We start from the raw sequence: 17,894 nt of genomic DNA on the forward strand, positions 1-17,894 counted from the left end.
GCAAAATTTTACTCCTCATAGTTTTAATTTTTTAAAATCTACACATATATAAGCATGTCTCTTCTTGTTCCTCCTAGGAATTTGGGGTTCAGAATTAGAAAGAACTTAAAAGTATATAATTCAATCCTTCATTTTTTTAATATAGATAGATAGATGAGCAAATTGAAGCACAGATTGTTAACCAGGGTCCCATAGTAAGTAGGTATTGGAACTTACATTTCAGCCCAAGTCCTTCCTTTCCAAATTATGTGGTCTTTCCTTTGTACTATATTATTGTATTCTGTCCCTCCTTCTTTTTTGCTAGCCTATTTCATGGTCAACTGCTCCTAGATTCTCTAGAGGAAAGTTCAATATTTCATCTGAGCCAGGAAACACTAAAATAAAATTATCTTTATATAGCAATGCATGAAAAAGCATTATATCTGTACTTGAAAATTTATAACACAAATAATGTTTATGTTTTTCAACAGAGAGATGAAAATCTTATACATTTTTCAGCAAAGAAAAAGTATAATTTGTTTAAATTAATACAGTGGCACATACTTATTTAGATTTTCACTGGATTCTATAAATACAGTTTCTATTGTTATTACTTTAATACAAAGGCTCATAATCGTAATCATATCATATAATAATAAAAGACATCATTTCTAGTACTCATTTGAGCTTCAAAAGAGCCCTGTGATGTTGATAGCATACTATGTATCGTGACCATTTTCAAGAAGGGAAAAATAATGATATAATCATTTCAGTGATTTCTCCTGAATCACATAGCTAGTGTTGCAGACAGAATTGTACCAGAATTTTTCTGATCCCAAATCTAGCATACTATCTAGTTTACAATCTTCATGAGTATAGGCTCAGAGATCTGAATGTAAGTTCTAGCCTTGACAATAACTAATACTATAACTGTGAACACCTCTTCCTAATGTCCTATATTTCTCTCTATATAATAAGGGAGGTAGACTAATTGATTTCCAAACTGCCTTTCAAACATTCTACACTTTAAAAAAAAGTAATTACTGTGTGAATAAAATGTCTGAATTAATTAAATGCATATGGATTAATAAAAATTAATTAAAGTTTCCAAAATATGTACATAATAATTTCATTTCATAACAACCCTTTTAAAGGCAATTGCTATTGATGGTATTATTTCTGTTTTTATAAATGGAAAAACCAAGGGTTACTCTAAATAACTAGTCCATAGTCAAATAGCTTATAAATTTCCAAAGGCAGGATTTAGACCTAAGCTTAAAGCTTTTTACGTTGCTTCTCACAAGTTTATGGCTAATATTTTCATAAAATCATAGGTAATCAAAAGGTCCAGTATTAAAGTGACGATATTATATTTGGAACAATAAAATGACTCTGTATTGGTGAGCACATCTTTCTGTATTTCTGATATTTTCCTCTTAGGCTACACTTTCCCTCTGTATGCCAATTTTATCTTCTGATGAGTCAGATTATTGGCTATTCATAATGCAACTGAGTGTTAATAGCATAGATCTTGAAATTTCAAATGATCAGAATTTTTGAGGCAATCATACATTGTCATCATATAAGTCTCAACATTTATTTTGTCTTTTTTTTTTTTTTAATGACAAGGACACAAGGTACCTAATACCTGACTTAAATTTTTAGGTTTCCTTTTGATATGTGAATTTGGGCAGGGTTCCTGAGGCCTTATTACATTGATGCATTGATTATCACCAACAGGAAGCATAAGGAATAATTAATATAACTGATTTCTTAAATGAAGCTCTATCCTTGAAAGTTCTTTTTTTTTAAAACATTGTTTTTAGTGCCAACAGAGGGACCAATAGTTTACTGAAAAATCTCCTTTATATTTAGTTATAAAGCAAAAATTTGCCATCTTTATATCAATAACAAGTTTAAAAATGGGAGAGTCCTATGTTAAAAATCACTTTAACCTTAAAGAAATTCTTTACTTTGTCAGGTTTCATATGCCACTTTGAAAATGGTCTAGAAGTGCCTTCTGTGTTTGGGTAGTAAGATGTAAAACTAAGAAAGCTATTTGTATACTTGACTTTTACTGCAGATTTAAGTAAATATAGTTATTTTGAAATGATATGTGCCAGGCATCTTAGTAGACATAGCGAGAATTACGGAAGAGTTGTCTTCTATCATAGAAGAAACTATAGTTTTATTGGGAGAGATGAACAATGTTATTGTTTTATGGCAGTGGTTTGATTTCTTGAAATGCTAAAATAGGGCAATCTTTTAAGAAAAGGCAAATTAACCCCCCCAAAAAAAATTTATTTCCTGCCTACCCACCCTTCCCTCCTTCCCTCATGACCTCCACCCCTCAAGCTGCTAAAGATTATTAGTCTGCTTCCCTTTTGTCAGTATTACTGATATACCAACCAAATCATTTCCAATGGAGCAGTAATTAACTGAACCAGCTACGCCCAGAGAAAGAACTCTGGGAGATGGCTAAAAACCATTACATTGAATTCCCAATCCCTATATTTATGCCCACCTGCATTTTTGATTTCCTTCACAAGCTAATTGTACAATATTTCAGAGTCTGATTCTTTTTGTACAGCAAAATAACGGTTTGGTAATGTATACTTATTGTGTATCTAATTTATATTTTAATATATTTAACATCTACTGGTCATCCTGCCATCTGGGGGAGGGGGGAGGGGAGTAAGAGGTGAAAAATTGAAACAAGAGTTTTGGCAATTTTTAATGCTGTAAAGTTACCCATACATATAACCTGTAAATAAAAGGCTATTAAATAAAAAAAAGTATTACTGATATACATATTGAGTCAAGAGTTACATAGTTACATTTCATCCAGAGTAATGCAAAGTAGCATAAATTAATTGATAGTTATATGCAACTAGCTTATTTGATATATGTACAAAATCTGCCTGATTAAGAAAGGGCTAGTTCAAATGCAAACTTGCAGCAAAGTGTGAGGAGTAGCATAGAGAAAGAAGAGGGCAGGACAAAAATAGGGAATGGAAAACTATCCAGATTGGCTTCAGTATAAAACAATGAAAAGGGAATCAAGTCAGAGAACTGAGAAATGAGACTTCAGAAAAACTTGCTTCAAAATTCTTTTCCCAATTACTATTGCTAACTGAATTTCCAACCTACTTGTTCTATTCTCTCTCCCCTTTTACTCTTACCCTCTTCAAAAGTGTTTTGCCACTGACCACCCCTTCCCCCAATATATCCTCTCTACTGCTACCTTACCCCCTTCTCATATTCTCTTCCCCTCCTATTTTCCTGCAAGGTAAGCTAGATTTCTATATCCATAATGAATTTATATATTATTTCCTCTCTTAGCCAATTCTGATGAGAGTAAGATTCACTCATTGTCTCTGTCTTCCTCCTGTCCTCCACCTCTTCACCGTAAAAGCTTTTTCTTGCCTCTTTCATGGCACATAATTTACACCATTCCCTCTCCCCCTTTTCCATTCCCCAAATAAATTCCTCTCAGCCATTAATTTTATTTTTTAGATATTTAGTTGATTCTTTTAATTTCTTTTTTACTCTCTGATTCTAGAATAGCAGGAGAGTTTTCTTTGACATTTTCTTAAAAGATGTCTAGGTTCTTTTTTTTCCTTCTTGTGGCTTTGTTTTGTTTTTAAATTTCTCATAAAGTCATTAGCTTTCATTTGCTCATTCCTAATTTTCAAGGAATTATTTTCCTTGGTGAGCTTTTCTATCTTCCTTCCTATTTGGCCAGTTTTGCTTTTTAAGGCATTCTTCTTTGTATTTGCTTTTTTAATTTTCTTTTCAACCACTAATTTTCTTCCCAATTTTTCCTCTCTGTCTCTTACTTGATTTTCAAAATCCTTTTTGAGCACTTCCATCATCTGAGACCAATGCTTATTTTTCTTTCTTTTTTTTTATTATAGCCTTTTGTTTACAAAACATCTGCATGGAAAATTTTTCGTCATTGACTCTTGCAAAACCTTCTGTTCCAAATTTTCCCCTCTCTCCCTCCACCCCCTCCCGTAGATGGCAGGTAGTCCAATACATGTTAAATATGTTAAAATATATGTTAAAGCCAATATATGTGATCTTGCTACACAAGAAAAATCAGATCTAGAAAGAAAGAAAAAAAAAACTCAAGAAGGAAAACAAAATGCAAGCAAACAATAAAAGAAAGAGTGAAAATACTATATTGTGGTCCACAATCATTTCCTAGAGTCCTCTCTCTGAGTGTAGATGACCCTCTTCATTACTGAACAATTGGAACTGGTTTGAATCATCTCATTGCTGAAGAGAGCCACGTCCATCAGAAATGATCATCATATAGTATTGCTGTTGCCATGTATAATGATCTCCTGGTTCTGCTCATTTCACTTAGCATTAATGCATGTAAATCTCTCCAGGCCTCTCTAAAATTATCCTGTTGGTCATTTTTTTTTTTACAGAACATTCTATAACACTCATATACCATAACTTATTCAGCCATTCACCAATTGATGGGCATCCACTCAGTTTCGAGTTTCTGGCCACTACAAAAAGGGCTGCCACAAACATTTTTGCACATGTGGGTCTCCTTTGTAATAACACTGTGGGGTCAAAGGGTATGCACAGTTTGATAACTTTTTGAGCATAGTTCCAAATTGCTTTCAAGAATGGTGGGATTTGTTCACAATTCCACCAACAATGTATCAGAGTCCCAGTTTTCCCACATCCCCTCCAACATTAGTCATTATTTTTTCATGTAATCTTACCGAGAGATGTGTAATAGTATCCCAGAATTGTCTTAATTTGCATTTCTCTGATCAATAACGATTTGGAGCACCTTTTATCATGTGACTACAAAATAGTTTCAATTTCTTCCTTTGAAAATTATCTGTCCATATCCTTTGACTATCAATTGGAGAATGGCTTGATTTCTTATAAATTTGAGTCAATTCTCTATGTATTTTGGAAATGAGGCCTTATCAGAACCTTTGAATGTAAAAATGTTTTCCCAATTTATTGCTTCCCTTCTAATCCTGTCTGCATTAGTTGTGTTTGTACAAAAACTTTTTATCTTAATCAAAATTATCTATTTAGTGATCAGCAATGATCTCTAGTTCTTCCTTTGTCACAAATTCCTTCCTCTTCCACAGATCTGAGAGGTAAACTATCCTATGTTCTTCTAATTTATTTATAATATCATTCTTTATGTCTAGCTCATGAACCCATTTTGATCTTATCTTGGTATATGGTGTTGGGTGCAGGTCAATGCCTAGTTTCTACCATACTAATTTCCAATTTTCCCAGCAGTTTTTTCAAACAATGAATTCTTATCCCAAAAGCTGGGATCTTTGGGTTTGTCAAACACTAGATGATTAAAGTTATTGACTGTTTTGTCCTTTGAACCAAACCTAGTTCACTGATCAGCTACTCTTTTACTTAGCCAGTACCCAATGGTTTTGATGACCACTGCTTTATAATATAGTTTTAAATCAGGTACAGCTAACCTACCTTCATTTGATTTCTATTTTTCAATAGTTCCCTTGAAATTCTTGACCTTTTGTTCTTCTAGAAGCCAATTCTTATTTTTTTTTGGAAGCTTTGGATGTAAAAAGTTTGACTTTGTTATCTTTTTTTGAAGGTGTGTTTTGATCTTCCTTGTCACCATAGTAACTTTTATGGTCAGAATTTTTTTCTGTTTTCTGCTCATTTCCCCAGAATGTTATTTAGTTTTTAAGTCTTTTGTAAAAATAGGACTCCATTTTTTTGTGTCAAGTTGTTTTCAGAGACAAGTATTCTTTTCTGACCTGCAATTCTGAGAAGTGTTCCTGCTTCACTGTGGTTGTAAGTTCTAAGTGTGCTAAAGTAAGAAAGTCTTTTTTAATAATAGTAAAGAGACTTCCTTAAGCTGAGGCCTACAGAAACTACTTGCTGTCATCTCTACCCCAACTAGTTTGCTGGTTTCCCAATACCCTCTCACCCTTCTATCTTCCTGTCAACCTTCTAAGTTGTCTTTAGTATCTCTGGGCTAAGAAGTCTAGAGTGTCTAGAAATTGCCTGTACTGTTAAAGTTTCTGATAAAAGGTCTCATTTCCAAAATATATAGAAAATTGCCTCTAATTTATAAGAAATCAAGCCATTCTCCAACTGATAAATTGTTAAAAAGTTATCAAACTATGCATACCCTTTGATCCAGAAGTATTACTACTGGGATTTTATCTCAAAGAGATATTAAGGAAGGGAAAGGGACATGTATGTGCAAAAATGTTTGTGGCAGCCCTTTTTGTTGTGGCTAGAAACCGGGGAAATTGAATGGATGCCCATCAATTGGAGAATGGCTGAGTAAATTATGGTATATGAATGTTATGGAATATTATTGTTGTGTAAGAAATGACCAGAAGAATGAATACAGAGAATCTTGGAGAGACTTACATGAACTGATGCTGAGTGAAATGAGCAGAACCAGGAGATCATTATGTACTTCAACAACAATACTTTATGAGGATCAATTCTGATGGAAGTGGCTATCTTTAACAATAAGAGGATCCAATTCAATTCCAATTGATCAGTAATGAACAGAACCAGCTACACCCAGCGAAAGAACACTGGGAAATAAGTGTGGACACAATATATCATTTATACTCTTTATGTTGTTGTTTGCTTGCATTTTTGTTTCCCCCCCCCCAGGTTATTTTTACCTTTCTAAATCTGATTTCTTGTGCAGCAAGAGAACCGTATAAATATGTTCACTTTTATTCGTATTTAAGAAATACTTTAACATGTTTAACATGTATGGGGCTATCTGCCATCTAGGGGAGAGGGTGGAGGGAAGGAAGGGACAAATTGGAACAGAAGTGTTTGCAGGGGTCAATGTTGAAAAATTACCCATACATATGTTCTGTCAATAAAAACCAAAAAGCTATAATAATTAAAAAGAAAAAAGAAAAAGAAATTGCCTGTACTGACATTGACTCGGAGATGCAAGCCTCATTCTTCCTGCTTTTCTGGTGCTGGGACCCAGACTAGAGACAGGGTTGTAGGAGGGGTCTGTACTGTACTGGTTCAACTTGCTTCAGGACTGTATGCTTTACTTCAAACATGATGACACAGACCTTTCTTGCCCATCTTCTAAGTTGTCTTTGACTGGAAAATGTTTCGCTCCATCTTTTTGTGTGTCCTGATGCTCTAAAATGTATTTAGATTCATTATTTAAAGGAATTTGGAATGGTTTTTGGAGAGAGCTCAGCAAATTCCTGTCTTTACTCCACCATCTTTTCCATGATTCCTTCTGATCATTGGTACTGCAAGGTAGATTACATAAATTGTCCTTTCTGTTTGGCATGTTAGGAGAGGAATACTTATAAGAGATGGAATGACCTTGTAGAGGTGAGAGGAAGTAATTTAAGTCAGAATGTAGATATATAGGAACAGCACTCCCACTAAATATTAAATCACTTTTTTTCTTGTCCCTTTCTTAAGGTGTCTCGCAAGAGGGCTATCTAATAACCTTTGTTAATGTGCTTTATTGATTATTAAAGAGAAATACTAAGGGCCTCTTTTTTACCTCAGGTTCTATCATGTACAACTTTTTCCTATGCTACAAAGTCTTAACATTTATTCTGATTCTTTTAACTAAAAGTTAGAAATTAAAATATTAGAATGGTGGTAACTAGGTGCCTAAGTACATAGTATCATTATTTTCCAAAATTTTTCTTTTAAGAATCATGCACATTACTACCAGTTTATGCTATGAAACAGATTTAATAGTCACAGTCTTAGTTTCTTCTTTCCCTTCTTTTTCTCTTCCTTCTTCACTCTCTCCTGTAATTGTCTACTACTTCTTCTTGGTCCTTCTCCTTGTCGTCCTCCTCCCTTTTCTCCTTTTCCTTCTCTTCCTTTTCCTCTTCTAGTAAATGTCTGAAGACAGATTTTAAACTTAGGTCTTCCTGCTCCTGGGCTAGGTACTCTATCCACTGCACTATTTAGCTACCCAAAATAAAATCAGATTTATTGAAAAAAGAGACTCAAAAAGTTTTTCGATATTATTATTTTGCAGAATACCTATTCCCATTAAATATTCATTAGGTAATTCCAAGATGTTTTCCTGTAGTGGCCAGGCCATTACATTTATATATTTAATTGTTTCAGATCATCTGAATTCATCATTACTTTATTAGTAATGGTAATAAATAATCTACTATATATATTTATGAGTTAGGTTAAGTGCTTAAATTTCTTAGCAATGAACAAGGAGAGGAAGAATTGTGCTCATCTTCAATTGGCTCTTTTTCAGAGAAATTGAAAAGAATTTAGACAAAAATTTGGCTATATGATATAATTATAATCTTATTTAACAAACATTTACTATATAACCTTTTAGACCTCCTGCATAACTTTGTTTTTATAACTAATGAATGCATTCAAATAGGTATCATTATATATTATAGTTATCTCTGTCACCCTTGCTTTAAGAAACTAGGAACTAATTTGTATTGTTTTGCACATAGTATACACTTAATATGTGCTGTAATGCATAATTGAGAATTTGTATTTGCTGTATTTCTTGTACTTAAAGATTTTAGTCAGATTAACTCTTGTACATCTGCTTTCCTTTTGTTTCCATTTCTCAATGAGAAAATCCAGGCTTAATTATTTAGAATGTCATCCTAAGATCATGATTTGTCTTTTTAAAATTTTTTAATTTTAATTAAAAAAAATTCATTCCTTCCAGGTACATGTAAAACAACATTTTTGGTGGTTATGCATGCACATTCAATTTTTACATTTCTATATGAATCATATTGAAAGGAAAAACCACAAGAAAAAAAACAGAAAAAAAAAAGGTGGACATAACATATGATGATTTAAATTCAATCTCCTTATATTCTCTCTGGATGTGGATGGAATTATTTTCCATTCAAAGTTTACTGGGATTGCTTTGGATCAATGAATCATTGAGAAGAACCAAGTCTATCACAGCTAATCATCATGCAGTCTTGTTGTTGCTGTGTATAATGTTTTCCTAGTTCTGCTTGTTTTACTCAGCATCAATTCATATAAATCTTTCTAGGCCTTTCTAAAATCATCCTGTTTATTATTTATAATAACCAAGATTTAAAATTAAGTTTTTTGACTCCTAAACCTGTATGTTTTTTCTACTATAGAATTTCTTTTACTAACTGAAGAGTGATAGAACAAGGTGGTTTTTGATTATATTTACCTTTAAAATGTTATGGTTGAACTTCTCACCATTTGCTAATATTATTGTTTTCATTATTTAAAAAAATATCCTGAGTCTTTTTGTACAGCAAAGTAATGGTTTGGACATGTATACTTATTTTGTATTTAATTTATAGTTTAACATATTTAACATCTACTAGTCATCCTGCCATCTAGGGGAGGGAGTGGGGGGAAGGAGGGGAAAAATTGGAACAAAAGGTTTGGCAACTGTCAATGCTGTAAAATTACCCATGCATATAACTTGTAAATAAAAAGCTATTTTAACAAATAAATAAATAAAAAAAATATCCTGGGGCAGCTAGTTGGTATAGTGCAAAGAGTCCCAATCTGAGTTCAAATCTGGCCTCAGAGACTTAACCTTTTCTAGCTGTATGACCTTGGGCAAGTCACTTAACCCCAATTTCCTTAGCAAAAAAAAAAAAAAAAAAAAAGAATAAATAAATATAAAAAAATATTCTGAGGTTAATTATTTTAGAAAAGCAAAGTATTGTGGGGGGTTTGTTTTATTCTTTTTTATTTTAAAGTATATTTCCTTGGAGGGATATGATTGTCTACTAAATGGAGAACAAATCTTGAATCCATGAATAATAACTAAAAGAAGATGAAATAATAATAGCTCACATTTATACATTACTTTATGCTAAGTTTTCTCTAAAATGTAATGTTCTCTGTTGAGATTTCTTGGGGTCTCTGGGAGTAGCCTTCATTTCAGTTCAGTAATCACTACAAGTACAGCCAGGTGTTAAAGTCCAATTCTTTTATTGTCTCCTTCAAAGTCTTGTCTCCTTTCCTGGAGCCCAGTTAGCTTTCTTATAGATCAGATCCTTTATTATCTCCTTCCTGGGGCTAGGCAGCTTTTTGGAGAGCCTTTCAGTGTGGCTTTGGTCTTAGTGGAGGAAGTGCAGGAGTCCTGGCCAGCCACCAGGAAGATCAGAGATCGAATTGAATTTCTCCCCTTGGTTCTGAGAGCTTAAGCTCCTGCCGCCAGTCCTTTGCCTTCTCTCTGAATCTCCCTGGCTGAGGCTTCTAGCTGATATGCTCTACACTGAGTATAAACCAATCATATCACTAGGAAACCATTATTTGTTGTAGGATTAAATCAATGCTAAACTAGATTTAACCACTGTCTCCTCAATTCCACTTAGTACCTTGTTTCAAGTTCTGGTCCATAACATCTCCTTGTGGGATTAAATCAATCATAACTGAACCATGCTAAATTAGATAACTATTGTCTCTATTAATTCCACTGACTTAGTACCTTGTAAGAATCCTTTGTTTCAACTTCAGAATTCTGGCCCATAACAACTTTAAGGTTTGCAAAATGCTTTGCAAATATTATTCTGTAAGTACAATAACCCTGGGATGTAGTGGAGTTTAATTATTTAAACTTCATTGTTTTCACTGATGGAAACAAAAATATGAGCAGATGGTAAGGGAAGTGCTATCATGACATTTTAAGGATAAATACAATCAAATACTACATTGCTCTGGTACCGCATTACAAATTACTGCTATTATTGTCCTCACTTTATAAATGGGAAAACTAAGATAGAAAGAGGTTAAATGATTTGCTCAGGGTCACTCAAACTCAGATTTTCCTGACTCCACGTCTGATGCTTTATCTACTTTGCTATCATCTATCCATAAAGATGTGAGTTTAAATGCCACCTTTTACTCTTTTTGACACTTTGCAAATCACTTTACCTTTTAAGTGTGATAGGTGGCTCTCAAAAGCTAGAAGTTCCACAGAAAGTACTGACCTGCTTTGATAGAGTGAGATTCCTCATTTAGCAATTCTCTAGATCAGTGATGAGTCTAGTCCCTGTCCCTACATGGCATTATCAAAAGGGATTGTTGAAAGATATCACATGTCCAGCAGATCTCCAGTCATCATTGTTTAATCTTGTCAGCCTGGTTTGTCCAAAATAATTAAGCAATTATGTTCCTTTTTCATATTTGTATTTACTTAGGGTGAATAATGAATTATGAAATAATAGTAGTCAGACATTACTAAATGGAGAACAAGTCTTGAATCTATGAATAATAGCTAAAAGAAGATGGAATTAATAATATTATAATAATAACAGATTATATTAGTTCATTGATTGATTGAGGATGCTTCTATTGATATAGTAGTTCAATTTTTTTTCTGATACTGATGAATGGAGACATATATAAATATATATGTATGTATATGTGCATGTGCACACACACACACACACACACACACACACACACACTTTTTGGGTTCCCCTAAGACCAATGTTGGCCTTCCGTTATAAAAAAAGTCAGTGAATACCTGGTATTGACTGGTAGTCAATGGTAGTAACTATTTACAATGCCGACATCATTTTGTCTCTATCATAATGGTGTTGTTAATCACTAATTAAGTGAAGGCTGGGATTGTAGAAGAAAGGACTTGTAAATTTTGGAATCTCAGTGATTTTATCAGCTCAGTGCAAGGCAAACTCCTCCTATCTTTTCTCCTTAATGTAAAATACTAGATCTGGAGTTGGAGTACTTGCATTCTTACCCTATTTCTGCATGACTCTGGGCAGAAAGGATAAGGAAAATTGCAAAAACATGAGTGGAGTCTATCTTGGTGGAACCAAGAAAATAGAGTAAAGTCAGGAAGCTGCTTGAGCTGTCCCCAGTTTCTCTTGAAAACCACATGAAATCAAGCTTCTGAACAGTCAGATGGAATGGAACTACTCTCCAGTTCAATAGAAACTGAAAAATCTTCAAGAAAAGTCAGTCTCACTGAAAAGGCTGTATATCCCAAGTCAGAAAGACTCTTGGAAAGCTGATGAGGGTCTTAATCACAGTAAATCAGCAACAAAGACTCTTATTCCTGGCTCAGGAGAGGAGCAAATCAGGGGGGCAGCTTCCAGTCCCAGGTCCCGAAGGTAAACTTTGGGAAATCAGGCTGTTTTCTGAATAGAGCAGATAAAGCTACTCCCTACAAACACAAGAGGCTCCTATGCTCAAAGCCAAGGCTCAGAGCTGCACAGGAAGCTTGGGACAATGACACGTTTACCTCAGGAGCGGAGTTCTACCTTAAAAGTAAAGAGAATAGGAGATACCAAATGAAGAAGAAAGAAAAGAACCTTGACCTTAGAAAGCTATTATGGTGATAGGGCAGACTAAAATACAACTCAAATGAGGACAGAATATCCACAGAAGAAATCTCAAAGAGATTTCTCAAGCCCAAAAGAGGCTTCTTGGAAATTCTCAGAAAACACTTCAAAAAGCAAATAAGAGAGACAGAAGAAAAAATAGGAAAAGAAATGAGAGACATGCATGAGAGAGTTAACAGTTGGGAAAAGAAAGGGAAAAAAATTGTCTGAATAAAACTCCTTAAACAGTAGAATAAACCAAATGGGAAAAGGTACAAAAGCTAACTTAAGAAAATCACACATTAAAAACTAGAACAGGGAAAATGGAAGCTAATGACTTTGTGAGATAGCAAGAATCAATCAAACTAAAAAGAATGAAAAAATGGAAGAAAATGTGAAATAACTCATTGGCAAAGCAGCCAACCTGGAAAATAGATCCAGAAGAGATAATTTTTAAACTCTTGACCTACATGAAGACCATGAGCAAAAAAAGAGCCTAGATAGCATTCTACAAGAGGTCATTAAGGAAAACTGTCCCAATATTTTAGAAATAGAAGGGGAAATACTCAAAGAATCAATGGATTATTTCTGGAAAGAGATCCCACAAGAAAAAGCCTACGGGGCATTGTTATAAAACTCCAAAATTATAATCTCAAGGAAAAAATACTGCAAGTTTCCAAACAAAAATGATGTAAATATTAAGGAGCAACAGTCAGGATTACCCAGGATATGGCAACTTCTACAATAAAGGAATGGAGAGCCTGGAATACCATATTTTGAAAGACAAAGGACCTGGGGTTATAATCATGAATTAACAACCCAGCAAGACTGAGCATCATCTTTCAAGGAAGGAGATGGAGCTTCAATGAAGTAAGAGACTTTCAATCACTTCTATTGAAAAAAACAGAACTAAACAGAAAATTTAATCTGCAAACACAGGACACCAGAGAATCATAAAAAGAAAAACAAGGGAAATATATATATATATATATATATATATATGTATATTTAAAAGTTAAACTGTATACATCTCTAGATAGGAAAACAATATCTGTAACTCTTGAAATTCTGTCATCAGGGTTGGCAGAAGGGAGTATCACATGGACTGAGGGTGAGGTTATGAATAGTCCCTGATGTGATGACATCAAAGAAAAAAAAAAACATTAAGGGGTGGAAAAAAGTCTGTACTGGAAAAAGAGAAAAGAGAAGGTATAATGGGACAATTGGTTCAGATGAAGAGGTACAAAAGACCTATTACAATGGAGGGAAAAAAGGAAAGGGGATGAGCATTGTCTCAAGCTTGATCACATCAATTTTGGCTTTATGAGGGAATAATTTCATCATTTACTTGGGTAAAGAAATTTAAATAACCCTTTAAAGAAGCAAGAGAAGAAAAAAGAAAAGAGAGGGATAGGATAGAAGGGAGGGCAGTAACTTTAGGGGAAAAGGTAAGAGAAAGGGGAAAAGGTTGATAGAAAATAGAGTAGTGGGTGGAGTGGGTTAAAAAACACTAAGAAAAGGGGGAAGGGTGATAGAAAATAAGGTAGTGGGTAGAATGGGTTAAAAAAAATACTAGGAAGGAGAGAGGAGTGATAGGGGATAAGGTAGTAGGGAAGGGATGAGTAAAAAAGCACTACTAAAGACTAAGGTGGAAAGAGTATATACAGGGGAGAAAATAGTATGGAGGGAAATACAGAGCTGGTAATTATAACTTTTAATATGAATGGGATGAACTCTTCCATAAAATGGAAGTGAATATACCAAATCTTCAGCATTCCTATGTATTACTGTCTCAGCAGCAAGAGATAGAGAAATTGCATTTAATATTACTATAGACAAAATAAAATACTTGGGGGCCTACTTGCCAAGACAAAAGCAAGAACTATATGAACACAATTACAAAACACTTCTCATACAAAATCAGATCTAAACAATTAGAAAAATATCAATTGTTCATGACTAGGTCAAGCTAATATAATAAAAATGACAGTTCTGGTCTACTTGTTCAGTGCCATACCAATCAAACTAAACATTATTTCATAAAATTAGAAAAAATAATAACAAAATTCATCTGGAAGAACAAAAAGAACAGAAAAAAGGATCAAGAATATCACAGAAATTAATAAAAAAATGCAAATGATGGTAATTTAGCAGTACTAAACCTAAAACTATATTATAAAGCAGCAGTAATCAAAACTATTTAGTACTGGCCAAGAAATAGAGTGGTGGATCAATGAAATAAAGTAGACACACATGCCACAATAATCAAGGCATTCTAGTATTTGATAAACCCCCAAACTCTAGCTTCTGGAATAAGAACTTCATATTTGATAAAAAAAATACTGGGAAACCTGGAAGAAATGTCAGAAATTCAGCATAGACCTACATCTCACACCCCATACCAAAATAAGATCAAAATGAGTATATAATTTGGGTTTAAAGGATGATATCATAAACAAATTAGGAGAACAAAGGATAATTTCCCTATCAGATCTTTGCAGAAGAGAGGAATTTATGACCAAAGAAGAACTAGAACATTATAAAAGGCAAAATAAACAACTTTAATTACATTAAATTAAAATGAATTTTGCACAAACAAAATCAACAGAAACAAGATTAAAAGAGAAGTCCAAAGCTGGGAAAAATATTTACAGCCAGTGGTTCTGAAAAAAAAGGTCTCATTTCTGAAATATATAAAGAACTGTGTCAAATTTATAAAAAGCAAGTCATTCCCCAAATGACAAATGGTCAAAGGATATTAACAGTCAATTTTCCAATGACAAAATTAAAGGTATTTATATGTAGTTATATGAAAAAAATGCTCTAAATCACTATTAATTAGAGAAATGAAAATTAAAACAACTCTGATGTAATACCTCACACTTTTCAGATTAGTTAAGATGACAGGAAAAAAATGATAAATGCTAGAGGAGTTGTGGGAAAACTGGGACACTAATGTTTTATTGGTGGAGTTGTGAAATGATCCAACCATTCTGGAGAGCAATTTGGAAATATGTCCAAAGGGCTATAAAATTGTGCATACTTTTTGATCCAGCAGTGCCATTACTGAATCTATATCCCAAGGAAATTATAAAAAATGGAAAGGACTCACATGTGCAAAAAATTTTGTAACAGCTCTTTTTGGGGTAGCAAAGAATTGGAAAAGGAGTGGATGCCCATCAATTGGAGAATGGCCGAACAAGTTGTAGTACATGAAGGTAATAGAATATTATATACTATAAAAATGATGAACAAGCTTATTATAGAAAGGCTTGGAGTTACATGAACAAATGCTAAACAAAACATAGAATCAGGAATACATTGTATACAATAACAGCAAGTTTGTGTGATGATCAAATATGAAAGCCTTGGTTCTCAGTAGATCAGTGATCCAAAGCAATTCCAATAAATTTTGGACACAAAATGCCATCTGCATCCAGAAAAAGAACTATGGAGATTAAATGTAAATCAACATATGCTATGTTCACATCTTTTTTCTGTTTTTTTATTTCTCCCATATGTCTTCCCTTTTGTTCTGATTTTTCTCTTCAAACATGATTCATAAAGCATAGTGCATTAAAAATAAACTTCTTACAATAAAAAACATTAAAAAATTATTAGGAGTGATTTTCTAAAAGCATGATGCTTAGATTACATGAAGACTCAGAACCTATTGAAACTTTCAGAATTGGTGAGGTATTTGGGTATTTAACTGTTCTAGTTCTTAGTTTCTTCATAAGAGGAAGGGCTTAGACTCAAAGGCTCTGAAGTCTCTTCCTGCTTCAGCTCTATATTAATCTGTGATCCATCACCAATTCTTGGTTGAAACCATTGAGCTTTTCAGTTCTCAATTATGATGATGAGAACAAGCTCTTTATAAAAGTTTCCCTCCTCTTCTGCTACATACATATCTAATATTTATCAAACAATAATAAGGAAGTAGAAATTTATGAGCAGTTAAACTGAACAGAGGGCATATGTGTTTCTTGCTATAGAACCTTTGAGTGGTGAAACATTATTTTGATAAAATTATAAGTAGGTACCTTATGTAGTCTTAAAATTACTTTTATTTTGAAACATCCAAAATATCTCCTAGCCACCGTGAATTGTCCAGAACTCTCAAAGTTCACCCCCAAAAGTCAAGGGGAAAACAATTTGCATCAGAAGGAAGGAGGGATAGAGGAAGGAAGGAAAGAAAGGAGGGAATAAGGAAAAAAGGAATGAAGGAAAAAAGGAAGGGAGGTAGGAAGAGAGAGATGAAGGGGGATAGAGGGAGGGAGGAAAGAAAAAATGAAAAAGAAAAAGAAGAAAAAAAAAGAAGGAAGAGAAAAAAGAGGAAGGAAGGAAGGAAAGAAAGAAGGTAGGAAGGAAAAAAGAAAGGAGAAAGAAGGAAGGAAGGCAGAAGGAAAGAAATGGATTAAAATTGGAGAAGGCTATTTTAGTTTACTTTCTGAATCTTACATAAAGATGTCTTTTAGGGAAATGGCATGGTGCAGTTATAAGAACACTAGCTCTGTAGTATAGGACATTCAAATACTATTTCTGATACTTACTAATTAAGTGATCTTGATCAAGTCACCAATAATCTGATTTCACTTTTCTCCTCTATAAAATGCAAATTTTGGAACTTTTCCAACTTCAGAACTATGGTTCTATTTTCTACATAGAATTTTCTAGTATATGATTTCTATCAATAACCACAGAATATTATTTGATTCTTTATTTTTAAAATTATATTTGCATTAATACATGAATGCTTATATTTACTACAGCAAGATCAACTTTATACCTGGGCTGCAGTCAGTCAACCCACACATTCTCTGGACTACACAGAGGAGCAGTTTCCAAGGAGAATCCCCCGTGTCTGGTCTCCAGCTAAGCCTCCTGATGAAGAACATGGGCCCAAGGAGCTTGAAGAAGGTAGAATATTGACGATATAACTTATGTTGACCTCATTTGGGGAGGGGATATTTGGAATAACAATCATTACAATGCAATATTTAAGAAATGACAAATATATTGATGGATTTAGAAGTTTCACTGGGTATTTATCCATCTTTGAATAGGGAACAAAGTTTTCCACTCTCCATGGTTTTTAGTAGACACCCAAGGACAGTCCCATCCTACCTTGCCTCAGGTTCCACCCCCTTCCTTTTTCTTCCTCTATGTAGTCCTCTTTTCCAAATTCCTATCTGGAGACTAGAAGAGAGAGAAAAAAAGAATAAGGGGAAAAAATTATATGTTTTCTTTATCCTAGCTATCTATTTCAGGTACTATATACTGGTTACATTTTCTTTAAATAAATCAATTAGTCATTTTTTCACCTTCTATTTCTTTTTTCTTCCTCTTGTGGCCCAAAGTGAATTTCTTCAAATACATGTATTATGACTTGGGAAAATAGGCTGATCTCCCTTCAGAGACAACATGGTGCAATCCAAACAAAATCAAATAAAACCACTGACCTTGGAAGTAGAAGAGACCTAAGTTCTAAATCTTACTTTGATACTTCCTAACTCTATGTGACCTCACAAATCCCCTCAGTGATTCTTCATCAATTTAAAAGTTGTAATATTAATTGAACTG

At 33.7% G+C, this 17,894-nt stretch overlaps 1 protein-coding gene and 1 long non-coding RNA gene across 7 annotated transcripts in view; one reads left to right on the forward strand and one right to left on the reverse strand.

Moving 5' to 3' along the window:
• The window catches only part of FMN2 (formin 2), a 426,622-nt gene that overhangs the window by 67,042 nt on the left and 341,686 nt on the right, over positions 1–17,894 (forward strand). For all 4 annotated transcript variants that reach the window (XM_031966950.1, XM_031966953.1, XM_031966951.1 and 1 more), the window contains exon 3: positions 17,084–17,231. In XM_031966950.1, coding sequence (XP_031822810.1) covers positions 17,084–17,231 — 148 coding nt within the window. The remainder of the gene's footprint in view (positions 1–17,083; positions 17,232–17,894) is intronic.
• The window catches only part of LOC116423367, a 158,728-nt gene that overhangs the window by 19,375 nt on the left and 121,459 nt on the right, over positions 1–17,894 (reverse strand). The window contains exons 3-5 of one of the 3 annotated variants that reach the window (XR_004233958.1): positions 17,439–17,510; positions 17,101–17,221; positions 7,334–7,872 (exon numbers count right to left, since the gene is read on the reverse strand). This is a non-coding gene — a long non-coding RNA (uncharacterized LOC116423367). Of the gene's footprint in view, positions 1–7,333; positions 7,873–17,100; positions 17,222–17,438; positions 17,511–17,894 lie in introns of those variants that run through there. The other 2 variants (XR_004233956.1, XR_004233957.1) reach the window with 2 other exon arrangements.

This window comes from Sarcophilus harrisii, chromosome 4, assembly GCF_902635505.1.
Source record: "Sarcophilus harrisii chromosome 4, mSarHar1.11, whole genome shotgun sequence".
Classification (NCBI taxonomy): domain Eukaryota; kingdom Metazoa; phylum Chordata; class Mammalia; order Dasyuromorphia; family Dasyuridae; genus Sarcophilus; species Sarcophilus harrisii.